The sequence below is a fragment of the Euleptes europaea genome, chromosome 2, assembly GCF_029931775.1.
Source record: "Euleptes europaea isolate rEulEur1 chromosome 2, rEulEur1.hap1, whole genome shotgun sequence".
In the NCBI taxonomy this organism is placed as follows: Eukaryota; Metazoa; Chordata; class Lepidosauria; order Squamata; family Sphaerodactylidae; genus Euleptes; species Euleptes europaea.
Window position 1 is genome coordinate 43,991,432 of NC_079313.1, and position 26,302 is coordinate 44,017,733.

The 26,302-nt window shown below is 45.8% G+C and overlaps 1 protein-coding gene across 1 annotated transcript in view; it reads right to left on the reverse strand.

Moving 5' to 3' along the window:
• The window catches only part of ABCA4 (ATP binding cassette subfamily A member 4), a 169,267-nt gene that overhangs the window by 42,855 nt on the left and 100,110 nt on the right, over window positions 1-26,302 (reverse strand). Inside the window, exons 20-29 of the mRNA XM_056844136.1 lie at window positions 23,178-23,309; window positions 20,923-21,062; window positions 13,934-14,071; window positions 10,085-10,278; window positions 9,340-9,430; window positions 6,979-7,184; window positions 5,802-5,838; window positions 3,106-3,126; window positions 1,634-1,875; window positions 300-424 (exon numbers count right to left, since the gene is read on the reverse strand). Coding sequence (XP_056700114.1) covers window positions 300-424; window positions 1,634-1,875; window positions 3,106-3,126; window positions 5,802-5,838; window positions 6,979-7,184; window positions 9,340-9,430; window positions 10,085-10,278; window positions 13,934-14,071; window positions 20,923-21,062; window positions 23,178-23,309 — 1,326 coding nt within the window. The remainder of the gene's footprint in view (window positions 1-299; window positions 425-1,633; window positions 1,876-3,105; window positions 3,127-5,801; window positions 5,839-6,978; window positions 7,185-9,339; window positions 9,431-10,084; window positions 10,279-13,933; window positions 14,072-20,922; window positions 21,063-23,177; window positions 23,310-26,302) is intronic.

Consider the following 26,302-nt stretch of genomic DNA (forward strand, 5'->3'; position numbering starts at 1 on the left):
ACTATTCTAGCAACAATTCTATTAGGCTTCCAGAAAATGTCATGGCTAATTTTACTTCTTGAACATTATACTACCTAGGCAAAAGGAAAATGCAAAATTTAAGCTGGGAATAGAAGGTCCTCACAGTTTGAAAAAAACCTGGGAACTAATTCACGGGCACCGACTGAAATCAGCCACACTTGGTTTATTTTGGAGTAAAGCAAGAGAAAACTAAAGCCAACTCAGCAATATCATCACAAAATGCTATGGAAAAAGATATTAGCAAGGAATGTCTACTTTGAATATCTACGCGTTCTGACCTGAAGAACATGAACTGGTGTCCATAGATCCAGGGGTGGAGAGTTAAACTAGGGTATTCTCCAAATGGTGGGACGAGGACCGTAAGGACCAGAGACAGCAGCACAAAACCAGCCGGGAGAACAATCTGCAGGCAACATGAAAAATATCAGCCACTTGCAGCATGCAGCAGAATCTGTGTGTACCATTCAGATCATACACACACACACACATACACACAGCACGAACTTCTAGTGTCAAATCTGCTATAAGCTCAAAATCCTTAGAATCTCAGATTTTATACTAAAAAGAAGCCTCTTCCCTAGGTGATGAAAAGTAAAAAGGCAGTGTCTCCTAATGGCCAGTAGGCACAGATGATCGGTATGGAATTTCCAGTGCCCGAGGAGTAGAACTTCATGAGCTATTTTGCTCCTCATTCCCCACCTATAATAATTAGGGTGCAGAATTAGGATTTCCTCTTCTCTTGCTTTCTTGATTGCAGGAGACTACAGTCCTTAACAATAAGGTGTACCCTATACAGAATCAACTCGATGGTTATGTACTAAGGTCTGAAATAGATGTGACATCTACCGTGTGTCTACCAAGGGGACTGGCAGTCACATTGCCTCTGCAGGTTTCCTGTGGCATTTCCATTCCAAAGTGCCGAAGGGGCCCAATTCAGATCAGGGCCGCTATATGAGAGGAGGAGGGGCATCAGCCTTGCCCCCATGCTGTTTTCTCGACTTAAAATGATCCCAACAAATTGTTGTTTGCCCCACTGGGGGCTACATATGCAGGCCCTGTGGCAGAGACATGATAGATGTCAAGTCTCGTTTGGGCCCAAGATCTTGTAGTTTAATCTTATATTAGGATAGGTAACCCATACCCCTTGGGATGAGCACTCTTTTTTAAAAAATTTATTGGGCGGAAAAACCAATGACAATAACAACAACTAAAAGTGATGAGCATTCTTGCTTGCAATGCAGAGTCATTTCTCCACCCAAGGGGACTGAGGTGAGTCCCTGAGATGCTGGCAGTGCCAATGGAGCTGATCTTGGTAACAGTGCATCTGACTAAACCCAGCCCTCATCTCTACCCTTTCTGTTTGTTTTCACAGGTAGATGCTGCAGGCTTTTTGGAACTCAGGCAAAAGGTTGCCTACCCTGTCTATAAGCAAACACAACTTGATTTGTGACAAAATGAATGCCCTTAGGTCATGGAAAATGGAAGTGGTCCATCAGATGATTCAGGCAGAGAACAGGGACAGTTGGGTCTGTGACACAGAGAGGCACTTTTCCAGAACGATTACACCTCGCTGTCATCAAACTGTCAGCAACTATAACTAATAAGTATGTACCTGAGCAAAAAAGTCTTTCAGGCTACGGGTGCTGTGGTGAAATCGTTTGATGAGAAGTGCTCTGATCTGCTGAAGGATAAGTCGGCAACCTTTATTCTTCCTGGATCCTTTGTCTTCACTCCTGTCTTGTTTTGGAGCCACAGGGGTTCGAGAAGCACCATTGGTTGCCAGAGGAGCTTGCTGGGCTTCCTCTTCTTGTCCAGTGTTCGCTTTTTCAGCTGTGGGATCATTCTCATGTGTGGCTCCTAGGTTTGGGAATCAGAACGACTAAGCCCATTAGTCCCTTTCAGGACCGACTGAATGCTACTGCCAACAATGCTGCTTCTTATGGCATTGTGTGTGTCATTAGGTTTTAGATTTCTAGAAAATGCATATTTCCCCTAAACTACATATTATATATAACAATGCAACAGAGATCAAGGAATATTTGCAGGTCTAGCAGAAAGCATATGCTTACTAATTTTGTCCAGGATCCTCATTTCTGACCAGTTGGTGAGCTTTTTCTCCACAACTACTGTATTTTCCGTGTATAAGACGATTTTTTTTCTTTAAAAAATTGGTCCAAAATTGGGGGTCATCTTATACACGGAAGCCCAGCCTGAAGACGCTGCCGCTGGCCCCGCCTGTCAGCTGTAGGGCAGGGTGAGCAGCGACCGGTTTGAGCACTGGACACCGGCAGGCCAGGGTGACCAGCCTCTTACTCGCTCTCGTGAGCCGCAAAAGAGGCCGGTGGCCCTGGCCGGCCAATGTCCAGCATTCAAACCAGTCGCCACCAACCTCACCCGACAGCTGACAGGTGGGGTGGGCGGTGACTGGTTTGAACGCCGGATGCCGGCCGACCACAGCCACCGGCCTCTTGCTTGCTCTCTTCCCTGCCCGTCAGCTGTCGGGCGGGGAAGAGAGCGAGCGACGAAAGAGGCCAGTTGCCCTGGCCAGCTGGCAGCCGGCGTTCCAACCGGTTGCTGCCCACACCACCCGACAATAGGGGTCATCTTATACATGGGGGCATCTTATGCACGGAAAAATATGGTACCTTAAATCTGGGTTTTCATTACAATCTGAGGCCATAGTTAAAACAGCTGCCTGGCTTCCCTGTGCATGTATGAACACATGAAGCTGCCTTATACTGAATCAGACCCTTGGCCCATCAAAGTCAGTATTGTCTACTCAGACCAACAGCGGCTCTCCAGGGTCTCAGACAGGGGTCTTTCCCATCACCTACTTGTCTAGTCCCTTTAACTGGAGTTGCTGGGGATTGAACCTGGGATCTTCTGCATGCCAAGCAGATGCTCTACCACTGAGCTACGGCCCTTCCCCATATTTAAATAGGAGGGGAGGGCTGTAGTTCAGTGGCAGACCATCTGTTTTGCATGCATGCAGAAGGTCCTAGGTTCAATCACTGGCATCTTCAGTTAAAAGAATCAAGTAGCAGGTGATGTGAAAGACCTCTGCCTAAGACCCTAGGGAGCCACCGCCATTCCGAGCAGACAATTCTGACCTTGAAAGATCAATGGTCTGATTCAGTACAAGGCAGCTTCACGTGCCCCCTAAGCCTGCCCTCATTGGAGACTGCCTGGCAGTGATTGTTGCTGTCTCCTCTCCCAGTGGGAGGAAGGAATGGGAATGAGAAGTGCAACCACATAAAGGCCAAATGAGACAAGAGTTCTGTGAAAACAATCACAGTGTTTTTATAATTCAATTATAAGCCAAGTAGAGACCTGATTCTGATCAGGACTACGATGGGGAGACGGGTTGAAGCCTTTCCCACATGCTGTTGTCCTGACCAAAAATGCCCCCCCGAGTAAACAGATTAGCATTTGTATCAGTACCCATATCAATATTGGTATGTTTGCATAACAAGGTGAAAAACAATTTCCCAGGGCCATTTCAGTTTAGGAAAGGTCCCCTTCCTTCATGCCACAATCCCAATCAGAATCAGGCCCTTGAGCACCTGATAAATTATTTTAAAATACTGGGTTATTTAAAACAGCACATTGCACTAAAGGTGTAGGTTTTGAATTTACTTGTTGGTGCTAACTTGATAACAGCAGCAACATGGAAAAAGCAGGCCTGGGAAGATACAAGTGTACAGTGTAAATACCAGCTCTCTACACACAACCCCACTCCACACACTGACTCAACCTGCCCCCCACCCCATCTCCATGAGATCGCCAGATCATCAGCATAGCATGAACACTTGGAGGAAGTATCCGTGCATATGCTCTCTCCCCGTGATAGGGCTGCCACTTCCTGAACGTTGCCAATCCCAGGGAGGGAGCATATGTGCAGCCATTTCCTCTGGCAATTATGTGGAGGAGGGCAGGGGCCACCATGCTTGCGCCCACTCTCCCTCTCAGTGGGTTCATTCAACATGTAGAGAGGTTGTGTGTACAGGGCTAGTATCTTTGTTCAATCCTTTCATTGTATGCATGTTGCATATCACTTCACGCAACAACAAAGCTGGGCTGGTCTAACTCCCCCAAAGCCTAAAGCCTGCCTCCCTTGCTTGTAATTGACAATCACTGCCTGGTCACAGCCTGTGCAAAACTTGGCCTCAGGGCTGGCTCAGGTCATTCAGCCATGCCAAATGTTCCACCTCCTGTGCTGTACCCAGTTAGGCGCAAGACAGTAACAGAAGCATGGATAGGGTGGGTGCGCTGGGGGTAAGAAACAAAAGTGCTGCACATTTGAAAGTCTGAATCTGTAGCCTGCTCTCCCCTGCTCTTTGTCCCCTCCCTGACCATAATCAGACTTGTTAACTTTGGAAAGCTCCAACCGTCCCCTAATGATCAGGATGAGGTTGAGCTTTCCAAAGATAGCCAAGGTTGAGTCCTCTAGTTACAGCCAGAGGAGGGAAGTAACAGCCACATAGGATGGCAGCTGAAACCCTGCAGGCCACAGGCGTGATGAACCCACACACACATCATGGCACCCCAAGCAGCCACTTGTGCTACTAGGGCCAGGAGCTGATCTTGTCTGAAATGAACTCCACTGGACAGTAGATGGCTTTCTGTTGGAAAGCTCTCACTTCCTTCAATCTGTCAAACCTCCAAATCGTCACCAACATTAGAGCAGTGCTGTGATGAAGATAACAAGCTGGGAAGCCTGCCGTTAAGATCTCAGCTAAGATAATGAAGTCACTAGGGGTTTGGAGGAGGATACCCATCTCAGCCTCAGCTCCCCACCTGATGATAATACTGGCCTTCGTGTTGTTGTTGTTCTGTAGCAAGGATAGCTGAAATAATGCATATAAAATGCTTGGCACAATGTAATAATAATAGTTATATATTTCCAATTACCTGATAGTACTTCTGAATCATTGCATACACATCTACATAAAACACACACTCACTCTCTCTTTTTCCCCCTCATAGATGCCTCTGGAAATCAACTCCACATTGCTTACCAACTAAGATGATAGTGGTACATCTGGTCCAGCATCATTTTTCACAGTGGTCAGCCAGTTTCCCTGGAGGGCCCACAAACAGGCCATAGAGCCCTGATTTTGCCTCTGGCGTTGATATTGAGATTTGCTATCTCTTTATGTGGAAGTTCCCTTTAGTCACTATGGCTAGGTAGTCATTGATGGACCCATCCTACATGAATCTGTCTAATCCCCTTTTAATAAGAGGGGCATGATCCAGTCAAATGAATCACTGTTCTTCTTATTGAAATCCATCTCTCAAAGAAGCATGTTCAGCAGAAGCACCCAATTTGATCCAAAGTTAGTTTCTCCAGTCTACATCTGTTGATTCCAATGGGCTTAGACTGAGGTAACTCTGTACAGGAGTGCAGTGATAGTCACATGAATTATCATCAGCACAGCTGTTATGGAGAACTATCCAAGGAAGACACAACACAATCTATCAGACTAGAAGTTACAACAAATCAGTGGCTACTGTCAAAAATGACAGCTGCATGTCTCTAGTCCCTGCCCTTTCCAGGAACTTCTAAAACTTGCTCAGATCCTGATATCACAAAGTCCCCTTGCTTCCTCGCTCCCACCCCAATCAGTGGCAACCAATGACATGGAGCACAGGCAAAAGAACAGAACATTATGTCAGGATATGGGAACATTCTATTGGAATGGGGAAACTAGAATGACTGACCATTACTTTCAGAGGCAGATGTTTAGCATAATATTTAGTTTGGATCATGGAGCATTTACCTGCATTTTGTGTTTCAGCTGTAACCTTCAAGAAAACCTGCAAGAGAGATGCATTAGACTATTGGGGATGGGGCACTTATGAGACTCTCAATATATCATTTCCCCCTGCCCAGGTATAATACCCATATATTGCCCATTTATTTGTTACCAATTAACATAAACCAGATTTGCTAGAGGGAGGGAAGAGGAAAAAAAGGGAGAACAAATAAAGGGGAAGAAATTGTGCTGTTAGGCCTCTTACTCCTTAACCTACAAGTAGTACCTGGTATTACTTATATACACCAATGGATGAAATTCTACAAAAACGCAGAACAATAAATCTACAAAATTAGGGTATATACAGATAGGGGAGATTTTTCTGGGACAACCCTCAGGTTTGCAGAAAAATCTGAAGACTGTTTTAAAAGGCAGGCAGGGGGATTTAAAATCCTTAAAAAGTAAAGAAAACTGAGATCTCATGATGCTCTGACCCCTCAGATGTATTTGAAGGCATAGGGGGAAGACAGCTGGGAAAAGAAAGCAGCAGGCACTGAGCACTGGCAATTTGCTTAGGATGGGAGGGAGCCTGGACAGCCAGGGATTCCCCTCATAGCCCAAACACTGACACAGTGCTCAGCTGCCCTCAATATCACAGGGAAGGGGGCAGACTTCTAGGAGGCAGAGATTGCAAGTGGTGGTGGTGTTTGGTGGGCAGGGTGCTAAGGTAGGGGTGCTGCCTTTCCTTCCACAGCTGCTGACCCTGCCAAGGCAGCAAGCAGCTGCATTTGGGAGGAAGCAGAGGTGCTGCTGTTGCTTTTCCCTTTCTTCCCCACCCCTGGACAGAACAGAATGTGATCAAGCACATGGCACTCCTCTCTCTGTCCTCCCTTTTCTACATGCTGCCCCAGCCCCTGCCAGGGAAAGAAGTTGGGCGAATGGGAGCAACCATGGGGAGGTAGCAATGGCAGCTTCCTTCCCCCAGTGAGTTCCTCATTGGTCCCTGTTTGTAAATATTTATTATGGAACAGTGAAATATATTGCCCTTTCTGTTCTCTATGAATCCAAAAGGATTAGGACTGCTGTCTCCTTAGGAATTCAAACACAGGCTTGATGAGCATTACACCATTTGGGTATAAATATTCACTCGAAATTATGAAGGAAAAGATTTTTTTGGGGGGGGTGTCTAAAGGTTAATGACCTCTTCAAGTGGCGTGTCTGAAATGCCAAAACTGCTGAGTCCAACATCAGCCAGGGTTTCTTCCAATTCTCTGAAAAGACTGGCGTAGGCTCGTTGCTTAAAATCCTTATTAGGCAGAAGGTAAACAAGCTCCTGGCCAATGCTTTCAATTAGCTTTGCTTCAGGAACATGATGATGGATCACTTCATTTAGTTCATTCAGATCACCTATGAAATAACAAAACATGGTCTGGGTAAGTACATTCCAATGGTATTCACTCGGGCTGACATACATAAGGAGAAGGCATGGAATGGCTTCCCTTATTCTAGAAACTGCAGCCCAGTCCTACAGATTCAGTGCAATGGGGTTTACAGTCCATAGGACTGTAAACTTTGCATTATGCGGGGGTCAATCTGCTGTGACTAAGGGATATATCAAGTGCTGGGTGTTGTGTGAACAGAGTCCCCTAAGTTTTACAAATCAAATATCAGCCATGTTTGGGCATGCAGGTATGATATCCATATGTTAGCCCCAATGATTCCCTGAGGCCATTTCAGGTTGGGAAAATGGTGCAAGGAGGGAAAGTCTTAATGCCCATTCCCTCTTTGCACCATGCTCCTGATCAGAATCAGCCCTCTGAACACCTGATAACCAAATTTTTAAAAACGCTGAGAGCTCTATTCACAAAACTCCCAACGTTTCATCTAGTTTCCCCTGAGAGGCAGCTCATTTATTATGCAGGGACAAACCTGGGTTTGCCACCAAATGCATGCTCAATAGGGTGGTTACCTGCAATCACAGTATCCTGATAGACATTAGCTGTATGATACATGCGTTCATTGCATTTGTCCTTTAAAATATCTGAGGTTTCACCTTAAAAATGCCCTTAGTGGTCCTTAGGATCTTTCTTCACCAATCAAGTATGAGTAGCAAACTATCCTGTCTCTACACAATGAAAGGGAAAGAGTAGAGGAAGAGTAGTTGCAAGAGTAGAGGAAGAAATGTACTGTTGCAAGAGTAGAGGAAGAAATGCACTGTTGAATTAATTGTTCTTGAAATAGAGAACATGGGTTTCAGTGCTGAAAGGCACATAAGAGTTAAATAACTAAATGGGAAAAAGAAACAGAAAGAAAAAGCAGAAAGAAAGGTACAATTTTAGCCCTAACCTGAATGTCACTAAAAAAACTCTCACACACCTCTATTCCTTGTGCTTCTTAGTTATAGATGTGTTCACACATAGTGTTACCTTGTTTGTGCAATAATTCAAATTATCAAAACTTGAGTGCGTGAAACAGGCTATCTATGTGATCAGTCACCAAAGGTTATTGGTAAGTTGAACTATTATATACTGACAGGGGATATCAACAGCTAGATTCTACTTTTGTTGCATTTTGAAAAGGTTACATTCTTATTACATCTTCACTACTGCCCAAATATCTGAAAAGCTTGATCGCAAAGTCATAATTTGATCCAGCTGATGGTCTCTCACAAACAATAAAGCTTGAGATGTTGCAAGCTAAATAAGGACACGGGAAGAGCCCACTGGGTAAAACCAATCTATCCAGCATCATGTTCCTGAACATGGCCAGTCAGAGGCCTTGGAGAAGGGCACAATCACAGGGTGAAGGAAGCCTTTGCCTAGTGATTGGCCTCTGCACCTGGTATTCAGAGGCATACCACCTCCAAACATGGAGATTCGATTTAGCTAACCTGGCTAGCAGCCATTGATAGACATATCCTCTATGAAACTGATGGTGTCATCCTAAGCAAAGTTACACCTTTGCTGACCTAGCGCTTTTGGGAAGCACCTGGAGCCCACTACCCAACCAGCCAACCTGTCCACTGGAGTGTGGCATGCAAATTCCTTCACCTGTTCACCCACCATTGATACTGGAATAATATTAACGCACAGAGACTTAGTTGGAAGAAAAGGCCACAACTTTTATTGGTTACAGCATCAGGAATTGGCATGGCATAGGGGTGTTATCCTTACCATGGGCCAACCCGTTGTCAGCCGACGTGCTCCTACCGCAGCCCACCTGCTGGGGTCCACGAGATGGCAGTATGTGGAACCACTTGGACAAGAGCCAGCTGGGTGGTCCCCTGCCACTTGGAGGGAGGCCAACCTGACAGCCCCCAAGCTGGGCATGTCCCCAAGGGCACAATCATGAGATGAAGGCAACAGCCTTCGCCTAGTGGTTGGCCTCTGTACTTGGTATTCAGAGGCATACCGCCTCCAAACGTGGAAATTCAATTTAGCTAACCTGGCTAGCAGCCACTGATAGACATTTCCTCTATGAAACTAATGGTGTCATCCTAAACAGAGTAACCTGATCACATTTTGTAGCCCTGCACAAGCAATGGCGCAATCTCTGTTCTCACCTTCCAAATCCTGTTCTAGTGTTTCAGCCTTGCTTCCTGGTGCACAGCTGGAGCAGAAACAGGAACATTTGGATCCCAGGCTGCACAAGGTCTAAGAGCAGATAAGAAACAGGAAGGGTGCAGAGAGAGGTAACACTATCGCCTTTAATATGCCTATAATACATTCTAAGCACAGAGGTGATTATTTCATCAGCCTTTAAAAAATTGAACAGCACTGTTCAGCCTATGGTTGGAAAGTTCTTTAGCTTTTCCCTTTTGTCAGCTGTTTAGTGATTAGTTTCTACAGGGTTTTGGGGTGTTGACAGTGGTTTTGTTTTGTGGGGGTAGTTTTATGTGTGTATATTTGCATTTTGAATGTTATGTTTGCTCATTCCATGTAATTGTAAGCCACCTTATGTAAAATGGTGGAAAGGTAGCTTTAGAATGAATAACATTTGAATAATAATGGGTGTATTTGCATAGCTTTTGCATGTCAGATGTTGTGAGCAGTACCTCAGCTACATACATTCTATTCTATTCAAGGGGGGCTGAATGCAATTTTCAAGGGGGAGGTTGTTTTTTTTCCAAGAGAATGAATGGAATTTTGAACAGGAAGAGGCTGTTACCGAACATTGAACCCTGCTTGTTCAAAATTCCACCTGGTCCCCTCTCTCTTGAATAAAATCAAGGCTGATGGAAAACCTTTCACAATAGCTGGTATTTGTAATTCTGTTTGGAGGTCCTGCACACAGTGCCATACACTTACTTCATCTTTCCCTCCACAGTCCTGGATGATTTTCATCTTGCGGACCAAGGTGAGATAAAAGCCTGACCCAAAGGAGTTCTTTAGGAAAACAGGAGATCCTGAGCAGTGCAGCTTCCCTTGGGAAATGATAGCAACTCGGTCTCCAAGGATGTCTGCCTCATCCATGTGATGGGTAGACAAGATGATGGTCCTACCTAAAAGGAAGATATGAACTCTCTAACACCACATTGAGGGTACGCAAGTCATAAGGAGCAGCACAATGCTTTCTGAAATGTGGATCCCAAATAGGGTTGCCAGGCCCCCCCTGGCCATTGGTGGGGGATGGGGGGGAGGGCTGCCAGATCCAGGTTGGGAAACTCCTGGAGATTTGGGGATGGAGCCTGGAATGGACAGGGATCTCAGTGGGGTACAATGCCATAGAGCCTACCCTCCATAGCAACCATTTTCTCCAGGGGAACGTATCTCTGTAGTCTGGAGATGAGCTGTAATTCCAGGAGATCCCCATGTCCCACCTGGAGGCTGGTATCCTTACTCCCAAAAAGTTTACTGGACAGCTTTGCTTAAACAAACTTGGGTCCTGAAAGGATTCTGTAACTTGTGATCTTGAGGTTGACAGGCAAAAAATCAGGCTTTGTAAAACCTCTCAGCTCTGGTCAGAAGAGACCATTGGAGAAAGAGAAGAGACCTACATGAGTCACCTAAACACCTAAAAGACTAAGTACATCCTGTAACAAAGCCTGAGTCCCTAGGTTTCTTCGATCAAACTGACACAATGGACAGAAAGAGGGTGGGTAAAATCAAGGTAGGGTTGCCAGGTCCCTCTTTGCAACCGGCGGGAGGTTTTTGGGGCAGAGCCTGGGGAGGGCAGGGTTTGGGGAGTGGAGGGACTTCAATGCCATAGAGTCCAATGGCCAAAGTGGCCACTTTCTTCTGATGAACTGATCACTATCGGCTGGAGAACAGTTGTAATAGCAGGAGATCCCCTGCTAGTACCTGGAGATTGGCAACCCCAAATCAAGGAGATAGGTAAGAAGATGGCACCCACCCCTGGTTCACTAATTGGGTAGCTAGTTGATAGTGCTGGTGAGAAGAAAGACTGAGTATGCTGGAATTTACCAGCTGAAACAGGTTGGCTGTAGGCCTCTCGCCTATCATATAATTAGGCTTTACCTAACAATTCCTTAGGAGTAGAAAAGAGCAAGAGTCCAGTAGCACCTTAAAGACTAACAAAATTTCTGGTAGGGTATGAGCTGTCATCTGAAGAAGTGAGCTGTGACTCATGAAAGCTCATACCCTGCCAGAAATTTTGTTACTCTTTAAGGTGCTGCTGGACTAGGCTTGCCAGGCCCTGTAGCTCCACCGGCGGGAGCTTTGTGGGGCCATGGCCACGGCACACGTGCACATCCCACATTACGCGCCTACATCACTTCTGGGTTTACCCAGAAGCGACCCTGATGCTCTAGCAATCTTGGCCAAAACTCTATGGTTTCCATAGAGTTTTAGCCAAGGTTGCCAGAGCATCCGCGTCGCTTCCGGGTAAATCCGAAAGTGACGTGTGTGCAGCGTGTCTGCATGCCTGCATACACTGCCCGCCGGCCCTCAGCTGTTTGGCGGGCAGCCTGGTGGATTGGCGGGATTTTACCCGCCACCACCGGGCACTTGGCAACCCTATGCTGGACTCTTGCTCTTTTCTACTGCTACAGAAAGACTAACACGGCAACCCATTGTGATCTAACTCCTTAGGAGGTTTAACATGCAAAAGCTTCAGAGCCTATGAAGTGGGACAAGCTATGTAAAGCGCAAAGGCTGAACAGGTTGCTCTGCCCCCAAGTGGAAAGTGCATTTGGCCTTGTCATCCCGGCTTACCATCAAGCACTAATCTGCTGAAGCCAACAGAGTTATGTGGTGTGTGTGGAGGGGGTGCACCTCCATGTGTACAACAGTCCATCACCTGTCTTTTCAGTTTAATGGAAAGCTCAATACCATGGCGCAGAGTGGTAAGCTGCAGTACTGCAGTCCAAGCTCTGCTCATGACCTGAGTTCGATCCCAACGGAAGTTGGTTTCAGGTAGCTGGCTCAAGGTTGACTCAGCCTTCCATCCTTCCGAGGTCGGTAAAATGAGTACCCAGCTTGCTGGGGGTAAAGGGAAGATGACTGGGGAAGGCACTAGCAAACCACCCCGTAAACAAAGTCTGCCTAGTAAACGTCAGGGTGTGATGTCACCCCATGGGTCAGAAATGACTCGGTGCTTGCACAGGGGACCTTTACCTTACAATACTCACACTTCCAGAAAAAAACACATTTAAAAATGTGCTCACACATTCCTAAGCAAGGAGAAGCTCCAAGGTCAGCATTTCCTGGGCTTGGCTTTCTGTGCATGAGAGAGCACACAGGAAATATTTGATGCCTTTGTGAGTTACTTTATTTACATCCTTATTTCTAACAGTCATAAGTGGCCCACACGTGTACCCAAAACCAGACCAGCGGAGCCAGTTTTGGCTAGGATATGTGTTTCTGCAAACCCAGCAGGGGAGGACCTCCAGGTTTGCATAAAAATATAAATTGTTAAAAAAAAGAAAAAACAGAAGTGGGGAGTAAACTCCCCACCTGTTCAAGTGATCAGAGACATCACTGCCCCGCCCCCAAAGAAGTTTGTGCAGTATATTGGATTGCCATAGTAACCCAAAATATTGTAGCAGAAAGGGTGAATTGGGAAATGAATATGGCCTAGGAGCAAGCCAAGATGTGTGGATCCCGGGGTGCTGCAAGCTTCTGCTTCTGCTTCCTCCTGCCTTCCAGTGACCCTCGAAGGCAGCAGCCCACTGGGAACTTTCCCAATAACTTAAATGGCCGGTCTGCCCCTGTGCAAAAACCAACTACCAGGGGGAGGCCAGGTAAGTGGCTAGAAGAGCCAGTGTGGTGTAGTGGTTAAGAGTGTCGGACTAAGATCTGGGAGACCCAGGTTTGGATCCCCACTCATGCCATGGAAGCTCACCAGGTGACCTTGGGCCAGTCACCCCCTCTCAGCCTAACCTACCTCACAATGGTGGAGAGGAGAACGAAGTAAGCTGCTTTGGGTCCCCATTGGGGAGAAAGGTGGTGTGCAAACAAAACAAACAAACAAACAAACAAACAAACAAACAAACAAATAAATAAATAAATATAAGAAGAGCAGGAAGACCTGGTGAGCAGCAAGGGGAAGGAGGAAACAAGCAGACTGGTGGGAAGAAGAGCTAGAGCAACAGGAAAAGTGGGGGGAATCCTTCTTCCCAGGTGAGCCCTTGTGGATCTCCCACTGGGATATTACAATGTACAAAAAGAGCACAGGTAGAGGCAAGGAGGCTTTCCTACAGATTCCAAGACATAAAAAGAAGAAACCCTGAATCCCAAGGCACTGCAAATAAAGGAATGGTCTGCCAGCAGCCATAAAAGTATAATTCTTAGCAGGTAGACTAAGAATGCCCTGACCTGGATGGCCCAGGATAGCCTGATCTCATCAGATCTCAGAAGCTAAGCAGGGTCAGCCCTGGTTAGTATTTGGATGAGAGACCACCAAGGAATTCCAGGGTCACTATGCAGAGGAAGGCACTGGCAAACCACCTCTGTTAGTCTCTTGCCATGAAAACCCCAAAAAGGGGTCACCATAAGTCGGCTGCGACTTGACAGCATTTACACACACACAGACTAAGCATAAGTTACAGGTTTAGACAACATGATAACCACATTTGCTTCACCTGAAACCATGGGCCTTTCTACACACACTGCTGTCTGTACATTCTTGAGAAGTTCTGAAGCCAAGATTGCCATATGTGTAAATCATTTAAAAAATCCTTCCTGATGCCAAAATACCTGAACGATACTTCAGTAGCAGATCCCAAATAGATCGTCGGGAATAAGGATCAACTCCAGAGGTGGGCTCATCCAGGACAATCACCTTTGCTTCTCCCACAAAGGCAATAGCAACAGACAGCTTTCTCTGCATGCCCCCTAAAGAACACGGGAGTAAAACAGTAGGCGTGTGAAGGGTAAAAGGCGAAAATTTGCAAGAGAGCTGTGAGATGCAAAGTAGATTCCCAGTTACATGAAGCATGGTTTGCACAAGCAAGCAATCAGAAAATGCCTGATTAAGAAGGTTCTGGCTCACAAAAGCTTATGCCACAATTAAGTTTCCTGGTCTTCAAGGCACTGCAAGAATCTTTCTTTTGGCTGCAACTGACCAACACAGATAGCCCCATCAAATTTATCAGTTGACATATTCCATTAACACTTCAAAGATCTTTGATGTAGTGTTCCTGTATGTACATAGATGTTATAAAAACCTGAATGCAGGATATTTAGTTCATTGTTTGTTTGTTTTGTCAAACTTATAACCCGCTCCAGCAAGGCAGCCTCAGTTAATGGTTCATAGTGGGTAAACTCTGTACCTTCCGCAGTCTTATGGTTCTGTTAAAGTCTACTTAGCACTAACATACTACATAAGGAAACAGAAGAACAGTCCTATACTTCTCTAACCATACAGATGTGCAAATCCCTGTGCAATCTAGAGTCTACCATGAAATAAAGTGACATATTGTTCAGGAGGCAGATTTTTCATCCCAGTACAGAGCAGGGTTGGTGTTTTTGTTTTTGTTTTGTTTTTTGCTATGGGAGGGAGTCATTTAGACTCTTCCTCTCAATTGCCAAAATATGCTAGGCCAACCCTAAACCAGAAGCAACAAGTTCCATGGTCCTCTCATAAAGTAGCACTTTTAAATAAGAAATTTACAAACAGGTAACGGAATACCTTTAATCCTTTCCAAAGAAGTCAGAAAATGTCAAGTAGCTTGTGATTTTTTAACACGTACAGTCATGAATATAAGAACATAAGAAAGGCCCTGCTGGATCAGACCAAGGCCCATCAAGTCCAGCAGTCTGCTCACACAGTGGCCAACCAGGTGCCTCTAGGAAGCCACAAACAAGACGACTGCAGGAGCACCATCCTGCCCGTGTTCCACCGCCCCCAAAATAATAGGCATGCTCCTCTGATACTAGAGAGAACAGGTATGCAGCATGACCAGCATCCATTCCAACTAGTAGCCATGAATACCCCTTTCCTCCATGAATATGTCCACTCTGTTGACATGTAAGACTGCACATGGCAAGCAGATGTAAAAGATCTAAGTGACAGCCAGGTGATTGGTGGTGTCACATGACAGCTCAATGACTGAGCAGAAAAACTGGCTTGCACTGGACTAAGCTAGATGGTCCTGGAGACAAGGCAGCCAACAGTTGATTGGCTGGGAGATTATGCCAGTTATGTATATAAGTGTATCATATATGTATTGGGTTGTGGGTTGTGAGAAGTAGATGCTTTGCGTAGCACTTTGTCACTGTATAATAAAATAGCACTTTTATACTACGTGCTGACTCTGCTGTATTCACTCGCCGCTGGGGTGTCTGATACTTCTTCCAAACACCAACAGGGCTATGGGCCCAGAACGACTGTGCTAGGTGCTGGAGGTTCTGAACAGAGGTTTATCTGTGGAACAAGTGCCGTGGACTGCAGTGGGAGCGAGTGTATGTCTGAGGTGAATTCAGATGGAGCAGAGGAGAAGGCAAGCCTATCTGCTGGCAGTGAACTGTCGGGAGCAGAGGAGGAGGCGAGCCTATCTGCTGGCAGTGAGTTGTCGGGGGCGGAGGAGGAGAGCGATACAGAGCTTGAGGTGCCGGGTGCTGACGACATGGCACAGGCGGCTACAGCGTTGCTTGTGGACAAGCTCACCTCCACCAACTATGAGGTCTGGGCATTGCGAATGCAGCACTATCTCAAGAGAGAGGCGTTGTGGATTTATGTTTCTGACCCCCCTGACCCAGAGACAGCTCAAGACATAATTAAAGATGAAAAAGCACTAGCTACGATAGTGCTGAGCGTGGCAGACGACCAGCTTGTTTATGTTACGGGAGTTTTGAAAGCGAAAACAGCTTGGGAATCCCTTAAACAAGTTTACGTGCAAAAGACAGCTGGCTCTTTGATGGCTATCACCCGAAGGATGTATCGGACAGTTTTGAAAAGTGGCGTGTCAGTGAGATTGCACATGAACTCTTTAGCAGAGTGCTTCCAAATGCTGGAACAGAGGGGGAAAGCTGTGTTGGAAGAAGACAAGGTCTTCATACTATTAAGCTCTCTGTCGGAGGATTACAATATGTTAATCACTTCTTTGGAATCTCTGGACATAGGCCAGCTGACTTGGCAGTATACGGCTGGACGTTTGTTGGAATACGAGCAGAGATTGATTGCGTCGGCATCTGGGAAGCCTGCCCGGTCCGAGGGAGGAAAAGATAAGACGGATTACTGCACTAACAAGGAAAAGTTTGCAGAGAAAAAGCACCTGTCGTTGGATTTACAACATGTGGCTTTACAAGTTATAAGATGTTTTTTATGTGACCAAAAAGGGCATTTAAAACGCGACTGCCCTGACGTCAAGAAAAAGAGTTGAGGGGAGCAGTCATCAGCAGGCGCAGCCAGAAGCCAGACAGCGTCATTGGTGAGGACAGAGACTAATGACTCTACTGGCATGTGGATCCTAGACTCTGGAGCTTCTCAAAATATTTGTAAAAGTGAGGGGCTGCTACAGAATGCCCACAGTTCCAGCCTGAAGCATGTAAGCTTGGCAGATGGACGGAATGCTGATGTGGTGTGTGAGGGAAGTGTGAGGTTCCCTGCACTGGACGATGTCTTTAAAAAGGTGCTTTGTGTGCCCACTATAGAAACAAATTTGCTAAGTGTCTGTGCATTAGATAATGCAGGGTTTACTGTGACTTTTGCTGAGAAATCATGCCAGATAGCAAAGAATGGAGAGGTGCTTCTGAGAGGAAAGCTATGTCATAATGTATATGTGGTGGAAAATGTTCATGTGAAGGCTAAGACAGTACTTAATCAAAGCTTGCATGACAGCTGCATCCATTTATTGCATAGACGTCTAGCTCATTCCGGATATGAGGCAATAAATAAAACACTATCTCTACTGGGTAAAGAGAAAGTGAAAAAGTGTGAAAGGTTTCTCAACTGTGAGGTCTGTAAGTGTGTCAAATCTAAAGCCTACCCAGTGGCTAGACACAGTGATAGAAGGTCTGAAAGAGCTCTAAAGCTATGTCATAGTGATGTCATAGGTCCTTTTAGAGAGAGCCATTCAGGAAACCGCTATGCTTTAATCATAACAGATGACCATAGTAGATTCACCTGGGTGTTTCCCATCAAAAAGAAATCTGATGTGTTTGAGACCTTCAAGTACTGGGCTAGAAGGGTACAAAAGCAGCTTGGTCAAGAGCTAAGTGCTTTACAGTCAGACTTTGGTGGCGAGTACATGTCCAATGCATTTGCCAAGTGGTTGCAGCAACAAGGTGTGCAACACAGGGTGGCTAATGTTTCAACCCCCCAGGAAAATGGTATTGCAGAAAGGCATGGTGGGATGTTGCAAACGAAAATGTATGCCATGCTGCGAGATGCAGAACTGCCTATGACTTTTTGGGCAGAAGCATTGAAGGCGGCTTGTTGGGATCTGGACCAGGTCCATAGATGATATCCCATACAGGGCACTGTACAAAAAGGACCCGAGTCTGAGCTATCTTAGAGTGTTTGGAGTAAAAGCCTGGGTAAATGTGCCTTTAAACCAGCGAAGGAAAGGAGGAGCTAGAGCCAAAAAGCTCACTTTCCTTGGGTATCAAACAGGCATGAAAGCCTACAGGTTTGCCAATGAACACAATTGTCTGAGTTACAGCAGATCAGCCAATTTTTGTGAAAATAGTAATTGGGATAAGATCCATGGGCATCAGGTGTCTCAGCAGGTACTTCCTTTGTCTGACAGCTCTCATGATGAGAATGAGGTGAAATTGGAGGGATCTCCTAGTAGGGCCTCATCAGAGAGTGAACTAGGTGAAAGGCCTGTGCCAAGAGTGTCAAGCAGGAGTAACAAGGGAGTTCCTCCTGTAAGATATGGTTTTGAAACAAATGATGTTAACCATGTATATGTGAAGGAGCCACAAAGTTATCAGGAGGTGTTGTTGTTAGAAGGGAAAGAAAAGGAGGGTTGGCTTGAAGCCATGAAGTCAGAGTATGACTCTCTCCAGGATAACAAGGTATTTTCTCTGACTCACCTGCCTGATCAAAGGAAAGCAATTGGGTGCAGATGGCTGTACAAAGTCAAATATCTGCCTAATGGGAAAATCCTTAGGAAGGCCAGGCTTGTGGCCAAGGGTTATTCTCAGAGGGAGGGACAGGATTTTGACGAGGTGTTTGCCCCCACTGTAAAATCAGAGTCTTTAAAAGCTGCACTGTGCAAGGCTGCAAGGGACAGTATGCAGGTGCATCACTTTGATTTTACTACTGCATACCTGAATGCAAGCCTAAGTGAGGAATTGTATATGAAACAAATTCCTGGGTTTGCAAGCAAAGATGAGCTGGGAGTGCTGAGACTGCATAAGGCCATCTATGGGTTAAAACAAAGTGCTCGGGCATGGTCACAATGCCTTAGCAAGGCCTTAATTAAACCAAACCAAGAAAATTGAACAGCTTCTAAATAAATTTGGAATGGCAGAAGCCAAATGCACTGATACCCCCATGACAACAGGGTATGCCCGGGAGGTGGATGACAAAGAGTTCCACAACAAGGTATTATATCAGTCCCTGGTGGGGTCATTGCTATACTTGTCTTGTTGGACTAGACCTGATATTTGTATGGCTGTGCATTTATTGTGTCAAAGGTGTGCTTGTCCTTATGAAAAAGACTGGATAGCAGCAAAGAGAGTGCTGCGGTATCTGAAGGGAACTTCTTCAGCTAAGTTAAAACTCAAAGCTGATGAGGAGGAGCCAGTCACTGTTTACAGTGATGCTAGTTGGGGAGACAGGGAAGACGGGAAATCCACTACAGGGTATGCAGTGTATCTGCATGGGGCCCTCATCATGTGGAAGTCTTTGAAACAAACTCACGTCTCCACAAGTACATGTGAAGCTGAATACTCAGCCATTAGTGACTGTGAGATACAGTTGGAGTGGCTACAACAACTAGTTAAAGATTTAAACCTGCAATGGAGTCTGCCTGTAAGGGTATTTTGTGATAATACAGCAGCGCAGCAGTTGGCAGGAGACCTAGGCATCAGAACTAGGAGTAAACATATAACAATAAGATACAACAATGTCAGGGAAGCGGTGAACAATGGGTTTATAAAACTGGAACATTGTGCTTCAAGTGACAACATTGCTGATGTTTTTACCAAATGTTTACCGGTGGAGAAATTTGTGAAATTTCGGGATTCATTGGGGCTTGCAATGTCAGTCTAGGAGGAGTGTTGACATGTAAGACTGCACATGGCAAGCAGATGTAAAAGATCTAAGTGACAGCCAGGTGATTGGTGGTGTCACATGACAGCTCAATGACTGAGCAGAAAAACTGGCTTGCACTGGACTAAGCTAGATGGTCCTGGAGACAAGGCAGCCAACAGTTGATTGGTTGGGAGACTATGCCAGTTATGTATATAAGTGTATCATATGTATTGGGTTGTGGGTTGTGAGAAGTAGATGCTTTGCGTAGCACTTTGTCACTGTATAATAAAATAGCACTTTTATACTACGTGCTGACTCTGCTGTATTCACTCGCCGCTGGGGTGTCTGATACTTCTTCCAAACACCAAACACCCTCTTAAAGCCCTCCAAGCTGGCAGCCATCACCACATCCTGGGGCAGGGAGTTCCACAATTTAACTATGCATTGTGTGAAAAAATACTTCCTTTTATCTGTTTTGAATCTCTCACCCTCCAGCTTTAGCAGATGACCCCATGTTCTAGTATTATGGGAGAGGGAGAAAAACTTCTTCCTGTCCACTCTCTCCAAATCATGCATAATTTTATAGACCTCTATCATGTCTCTCCTTAGCTACCTTCTTTCCAAGCTAAACAGCCCTAAGCGTCCTAACCACTCCCCATAGGACAGCTGCTCTAGTCTAATGAAGTATTAGAACTTTTCCTGTCATGCATTAATTGCATCCCCTTTACAAAAATGAATAATGCGCTAGCTTGTAGTACCTACAGACAATTTAAGGATATTTCATGCTTTGCCACCTTAGCACACAAACCCTACTGGGACAAAAATGGACTAATTTGTATAGGGAACATATTTCAGTGAATAAATATTTTTTACCAATATATTATTTCCCATATTTTGTTAACGTGAAGCTAAAATAGAACATAATACACTGAGTGCAACATTGTGCAGGAGATGGAAATTTCATCACTTAACATCAGCAAAACAAAAGGGGAAAGGATCAATTTGCAGTGGAAATGCACTGGGAGGTGCTTAATTCTACTGTCTTCCTTTCCCTGAAAAGCAGCTGGGGACCCTGGCCAAGCAGCTGTGGAGGTAGCTATAGGAGACGAGCTGAGGTTAGAGGAAGCACAACACCCACCACTTCTCCCCTGCAAATAGTTCCTTTCCCCACTGTTCTGAAGCATTTTCTGGAGTCCATCAGGGCTCCTGGCCCCACATTTTCCATTGGATATCTAGTTTGAAGGTAGGCAGCCACCCGCATGAATGCCAAACAGAGGTGCATCCGATCATTTTTCACAGCATGCAGGGCTGGTTTTCTACCCTAGGGCCCAAGGCAAAACTCTGAGATGCTGGCAACACTGAAGTTCAACTTGCTCCCAGTTGGCCAAGTAAAACTGTTGACTCTTCCCTATTCCTTTTGTTTGCCAGTAGATCACCCATAGGTAGATGTGGCGGGGGGTGGGGTTGACACTTTGGCTCAAAAGGTTGCCTTCCCTTGGTCAAAAGGCAGCAGAAAATCTGAGGGCAAGCTCTTGGGTACCTGACAAGTTTTGAGACTCTTCGTTCCTTTTATGAGGGAGGCCTATATCTTCCAGCATCATCTCCATTTCCATTTCAGCCTCCTCTCTGGACCTTCCTTTCAGCTGAGCATAAAACAGGATGTGTTCTGCAGCAGTAAGGCTGTTGAAAAGTTCCAGAAAGAAACTGAATTGTTTTAGAATACCACAAGAGACAGTACTACTGTAAAGCAGAAATAAAGAACAATAAAGTTTTTCTTTAACACTTTCAGAAAGGAGGATAGGAAGAGGGATCACTGTCCTAACAGAAGTGGGATGAATGTATACACTATATGGCATTGTTTTGAAACCTCACAAAACCTGTTTGACTAGAGGTGACAGTGGAACAAAAGAACTAAGTGTACACCATGGGAAGCAAAGCCTCAGCCTCACAGCTCTTCATAAATTTTTGTCTGTCTGTGGAATGAAAGAAAAAGTCACAAAGGAGTACAGGTTAAATGCACTCAGACTGAAGAGTCATCGTTCAGGGTCAAAAGGCACTGGCTGTTTGTGGTATGCAGTTCATTACTTCTCCGTCTTTCAGAATGGTGGGTCATCAACTTTCACACAGCAGACCCCGTGGTCTCGAATTTATGATAGTTTTGCGTACCAACGTTGAAATTCTTCCCAAAATACAGCACTGCTGATAAGCATAATCTGGACAGCAACATGTCAATTGTCCAAGAGTGGTAACTTTGGTCCTAATTAAACATTGAATAACTAATACCAAGAGAAAATGGCTCACCCACTCTTTACAAATATTTCAAAGGGAGACTGAGCTGTTTAGCTATGTCCCACGCCGGGCGCTGCTGCCCCCAACTCAGGCATAGCCCCCAGTAATAGTAGATTACACCACCCGTTACCCAGAGGCGATTCCCATGTGGATGGTACAGGCGGCGGGGTCTGCAGTGTGTTGATCCATTTCTTTGCCCACTTTGGGCTGCCATAGGAGCTGTTGTCAGATTGGGGCACGTCCTTTACCACCACCACCACTACCACGCAGCAGTTGTGTAAGGTGTTTGGGATCAGGCAGTTGTTCACCTCTGTGGCCCATCCTCAAAGCGAAAGAAATTTGAAATGAGATAAGCATAGCAGTGGACTTTGCAGCCACACACATGTTTGTGCAGTGAGATAAGCATGCTTTTCTATTACAAAGTACTGTGGTTTTTCAGGATGGCAACAATTCCCCAGGGTGGACTCAACTGAAATGGAGCATCCTAAGGTTGCCAGATCCCCCATGGCCACTGGCAGAGGAGGGGGGGGGTAGGGTTACCAGGTCCAGGTTGGGAAACTCCTGGAGATTTGGGGATGGGGCCTGGGGAGGACATTGTACATGGGTACACTTACCTGAGAACCACTATCTATTTTTTGAATTGACATCACATTTTTATCCCGCTCTTCCCCCAAGGAGCTCAGTACAGAGCACAAAGTTCTCCTCTCCTCTAGTTTATGCTCACAACTGCTCTGTTATTGTTTCAGCTGAGAAAGAAAGAAACTGGCTGGCCTAGAAGTCACACAGCTAGCTTTATGGCTGAGAGGGGATTTGAAGGCATGGGTTCAAATCCAACTCCTCCTAGTCCAACATTCTAATCCTCAGAGCGATGGGTTGGTGGAAGATTCAATCAAACCCAAGCTCGCTGCAGCAGGCACAAAGTTGGGGTCGGCTGGCAGGGTAAAGCAGGTCTGCCAAACCCAGGAAGCAATCAGGGAGGAGCTCCCAGAGCCAGGCCAGCTAAGCCGCCAAGGAACGGCTGTGTGCTAGCAAGCAGCAGCATCCGTGGCTAATTGCCCCGGGAAGCCCCTGTCCGGAGCAGGTTAGATGGAGGGAATGGGGTTCCTCATGACCTGGGGCAGGAGGGTGGGGCTGGGAAATTGGTGGGTGAGCCAGGTATGGGGTGGGAGAGGATAAAAGGAGTGGAGAACACAATGTCTGAGGAGGAATGAAGAATAAGGTGGTAGGCGGTGCTGCCTGACGCAAGTATGCCCTGTGGAGTGAGGAGAGGATGCCCAGTCCCAAACTCCACTTCTGAGGCCTTGAAGTGTACTCCTGTTGTGAGAAAGGGAAGTAGCAGCCCCAGACCCAACCTGACGCACTGCCCTGGACCCGCCGCCAATAGGGGGTGCTGCCATGGAACCCCACAAGCTACTAGACCAGAGATTCATTATGAGGAATGGGGACAACTACAACCTTTCCATTAGGGAATTCATTATTTCAAGGCAAGGTTCTTATGATACTTACTGCTTGAACAAGATGTTGTACTGAGGGCACATGCCTAAGCTCTGCTGGATGCAGTCCATGTGTGTCCGGATGTCCTTACCACCTACTAGTACTGTTCCAGACGTAGGGGGGAACAGACCAGTGAGGACTGACCTAGACATAACAGCACAAGAAAAAAACATAACATTGTTTTAATCAACTATTATAAAGCTGTTATTTTAAACAAACAAATGAAAAAAGTATAATCAGATCAATTTCAAATAAAGTGTTTGGAGCGCCACTAGGTGGTGCTTCAGGCCTGCATATGCTATTGGAGAAATGCACATTGTATGGATATGCAGATGGGATCTAGTTTTGGAGATCTCTACTAGTGTTATAAAAAAGTTCCCTAAGACAACAAAAACCTCACATTTGCATATTCTCAAATAAAAGAAAAAGCGACACATTACTCATTATGCTATTGTACTATGAAAGGAATATGAAGAGGTAGGGTATAAAGTGAAGATTTCTCTGGACTCTCATCAAAATAAGGTTTATTTAGAAGAACAGACACCCTGTGAGGTAGGTGGGGCTGAGAGAGCTCTAAGAAACTGTGACTAGCCCAAGGTTACCCAGCTGGCTCCATGTGTAGGATTGGGGAAACCAACACAGGTTCACCAGATTAGAGTCTGCCGCTCATGTGGAGGAGTGGGGAATCAAACCCAGTTCTCCAGATTAGAGTCCACCGTTCCAAATCACTGTTCTTAACCACTACACCATGCTAGCAGAACATAGTCTACTTTTTAATTATTTTTCCTTCCACGGACAATTTTACATGAGGCTTAATGAGTCTGGAAGGTAGAACATGCAATACCAGTAATATAAAGGGATGCCTGGTGAATTGATAATGATATGTTTAAAAAAAAAAAAAAACCTTAATCTGTCATCTGAGCTGTCCTCCAAACTGTATAAGAAAAATTGTTTCAAGGGAAACTTGTCTGGGAAACAAACTTTTAAAATGACTCTCTTAAATGCCATAGTGCATAATATCATTGTACATTGCCAGTGGAAAATCAGGAGAGAGGGTACAGCCCAGGTTTCACCAATAGCCAATTCCAGAGCTCTGATGGGAAAAGCCCTTGAATGAACTGCCACAGTCCTGACTTTCCTACAAAGGAGAAGTCAGAACAATTAATACAGTTGGCACATGTTTTCTTTAATGATAAAACACTGTGACACCAAGTTTGAATTGGGCTATGAAGCCAGGCAAGGAACTAACTTCTTCTTGACAGAAATTGCCCCATAGAGCTGCTATTATGTATGGTAGTGCCAGGGCCGGATTTAGGTTTGATGAGGCCCTAAGCTATTGAAGGTAATGGGGGCCTTTATATGTCCAGCTGTCCTTTGTCAACAACAAATTGTCACTGTTTTTTGTGTTGAATATATGCTATATGGTAATTTATGGACCTAATAGGTATCTAAAGCCATTTGCACATAACAAAATATGTATTTTATCAAAGTAATGAACTGAAATACAATTAAGAAGTATATTAATAGTGAAATAATTATTAAGCTCTAACTTAAAATGATAACACTGTTGCTGTATGTAGGTTTTATTTTATTTTTTTGGTTTTTATCTTATATTTTAGAAATGTACATCCAGGTTTTTTTCCTTTAATTTTTTTGGGGGTGCCCAAGAGAGTGGGGCCCTAAGCTATAGCTTGTTTAGCTTATACGTAAATCTGGCGCTGGGTAGTGCTGTGCTTGGTTCCCCCCCCCCCGCCCCTTCATAACTCCCTCAGGGCGCTCTCTCTCACTTGCAGTGAATCGGCGGTGACAGATCAAGAAAAAAGACCTTGAGTGTGGTGGATAACAGCGTCCAGCAGTGATTAAAGAAGGCAATGAAACTGTGCCTTGGGTCAGCAGCACCCAACCCAGCATCTCCCTCGCTCCCTGTGGTTTCCACGCCACACCCAGCAGCCTTACAGCCAAGTAGGATGCTGCCGCTGCCCACTAGGTCGGACACTACAAGAGCTCTCCCACCTCCATGCTCACCTGGCAAAGATCTACCCAGGGAGGAAGACACACGGCGGACTCTGCAGAATGCCCCAGGCTCCCCAACAAGAAGCAAGCCTCAATGTTCATCTCAGAAGCTGCAGTTGCCAGGGGATGCGGTCATCCCCCAGCGATGACGTCAGCAGGAGGAACAGAAGCCTCAATGGAGGCCAGATGTCAGTGTGGCAGCCCTCACTACCACCAACAATGGCTCAGCAGGGCGAGCCAAGGACACCAGCCCAGTGGAGCACCAAGGAGGCCAGGAGGCAATGGCCCAGCAGACATTGCTACAGGGAGGGGGCCAAGAAGGCAAGGAAAAGGCCAGCCAGGTTGGAGAAGGCTATTTAAAGGGGTGGCATTCTAGCCCCTAGGCCAGGTGGCAGCACAGGTGGTGAGGGCCAGGCCAGGGGGCGGGGACTGGGGTTAATGGAAGGATTAGGAGGATGAATTAAGGGAGGCTCCAATACCAGACCAGGGAGGAAAGAGGAGGTGCTTGTCTTAGCAAAAGGAGTGACCTCCTAGAGAAGAAGAGGAGAGACTTGGGTGCTGCTCCTATCTCCTTCACCCCTGTTCTGAGGCTTGAGGAGCCCCAAAGAGGTGGGATGTGACAGCAGAGGAAAAGGGGGTGCCGCTGGCAAGGGAGGACTCTCTCAGTCTGCCAGTATTATAATTCCTTTGTACAAGCCTCTGGTGTGGCCATATTTAGAATAGTGTGTGCAGTGCTGGTTGCCACATCTCTAAAAGGAATACTAAAGAGTGGGGTGGAGGGAAAGAGCAAACACGGAATTGGAGATCTCAGGGCTGTAGCACCTGCCCTATGAGGCAAATTTCAAGCATCAGAGGATAATACTCATGCCATCCATCAAGCATCAGAGGATAGGGAGAAAAACTTGTCTGAGGGGTGGCCTGATAGAAATGTACAACTTTAAGTCACTCTACGAAAATGACTAGAAGAAGATTCAAGACAGACAAAAGGAAGTACTCCTGCTTGCAATGGGTGGTTGACATGGAACTCATTGACAAGAGATGTGGTGATGATCACTGGCTTAGATTAATTTAAAAGGGGGGGAGGTGGATGGGTCGATCAAATAAAGGTCTGTGGTTGTCTATCC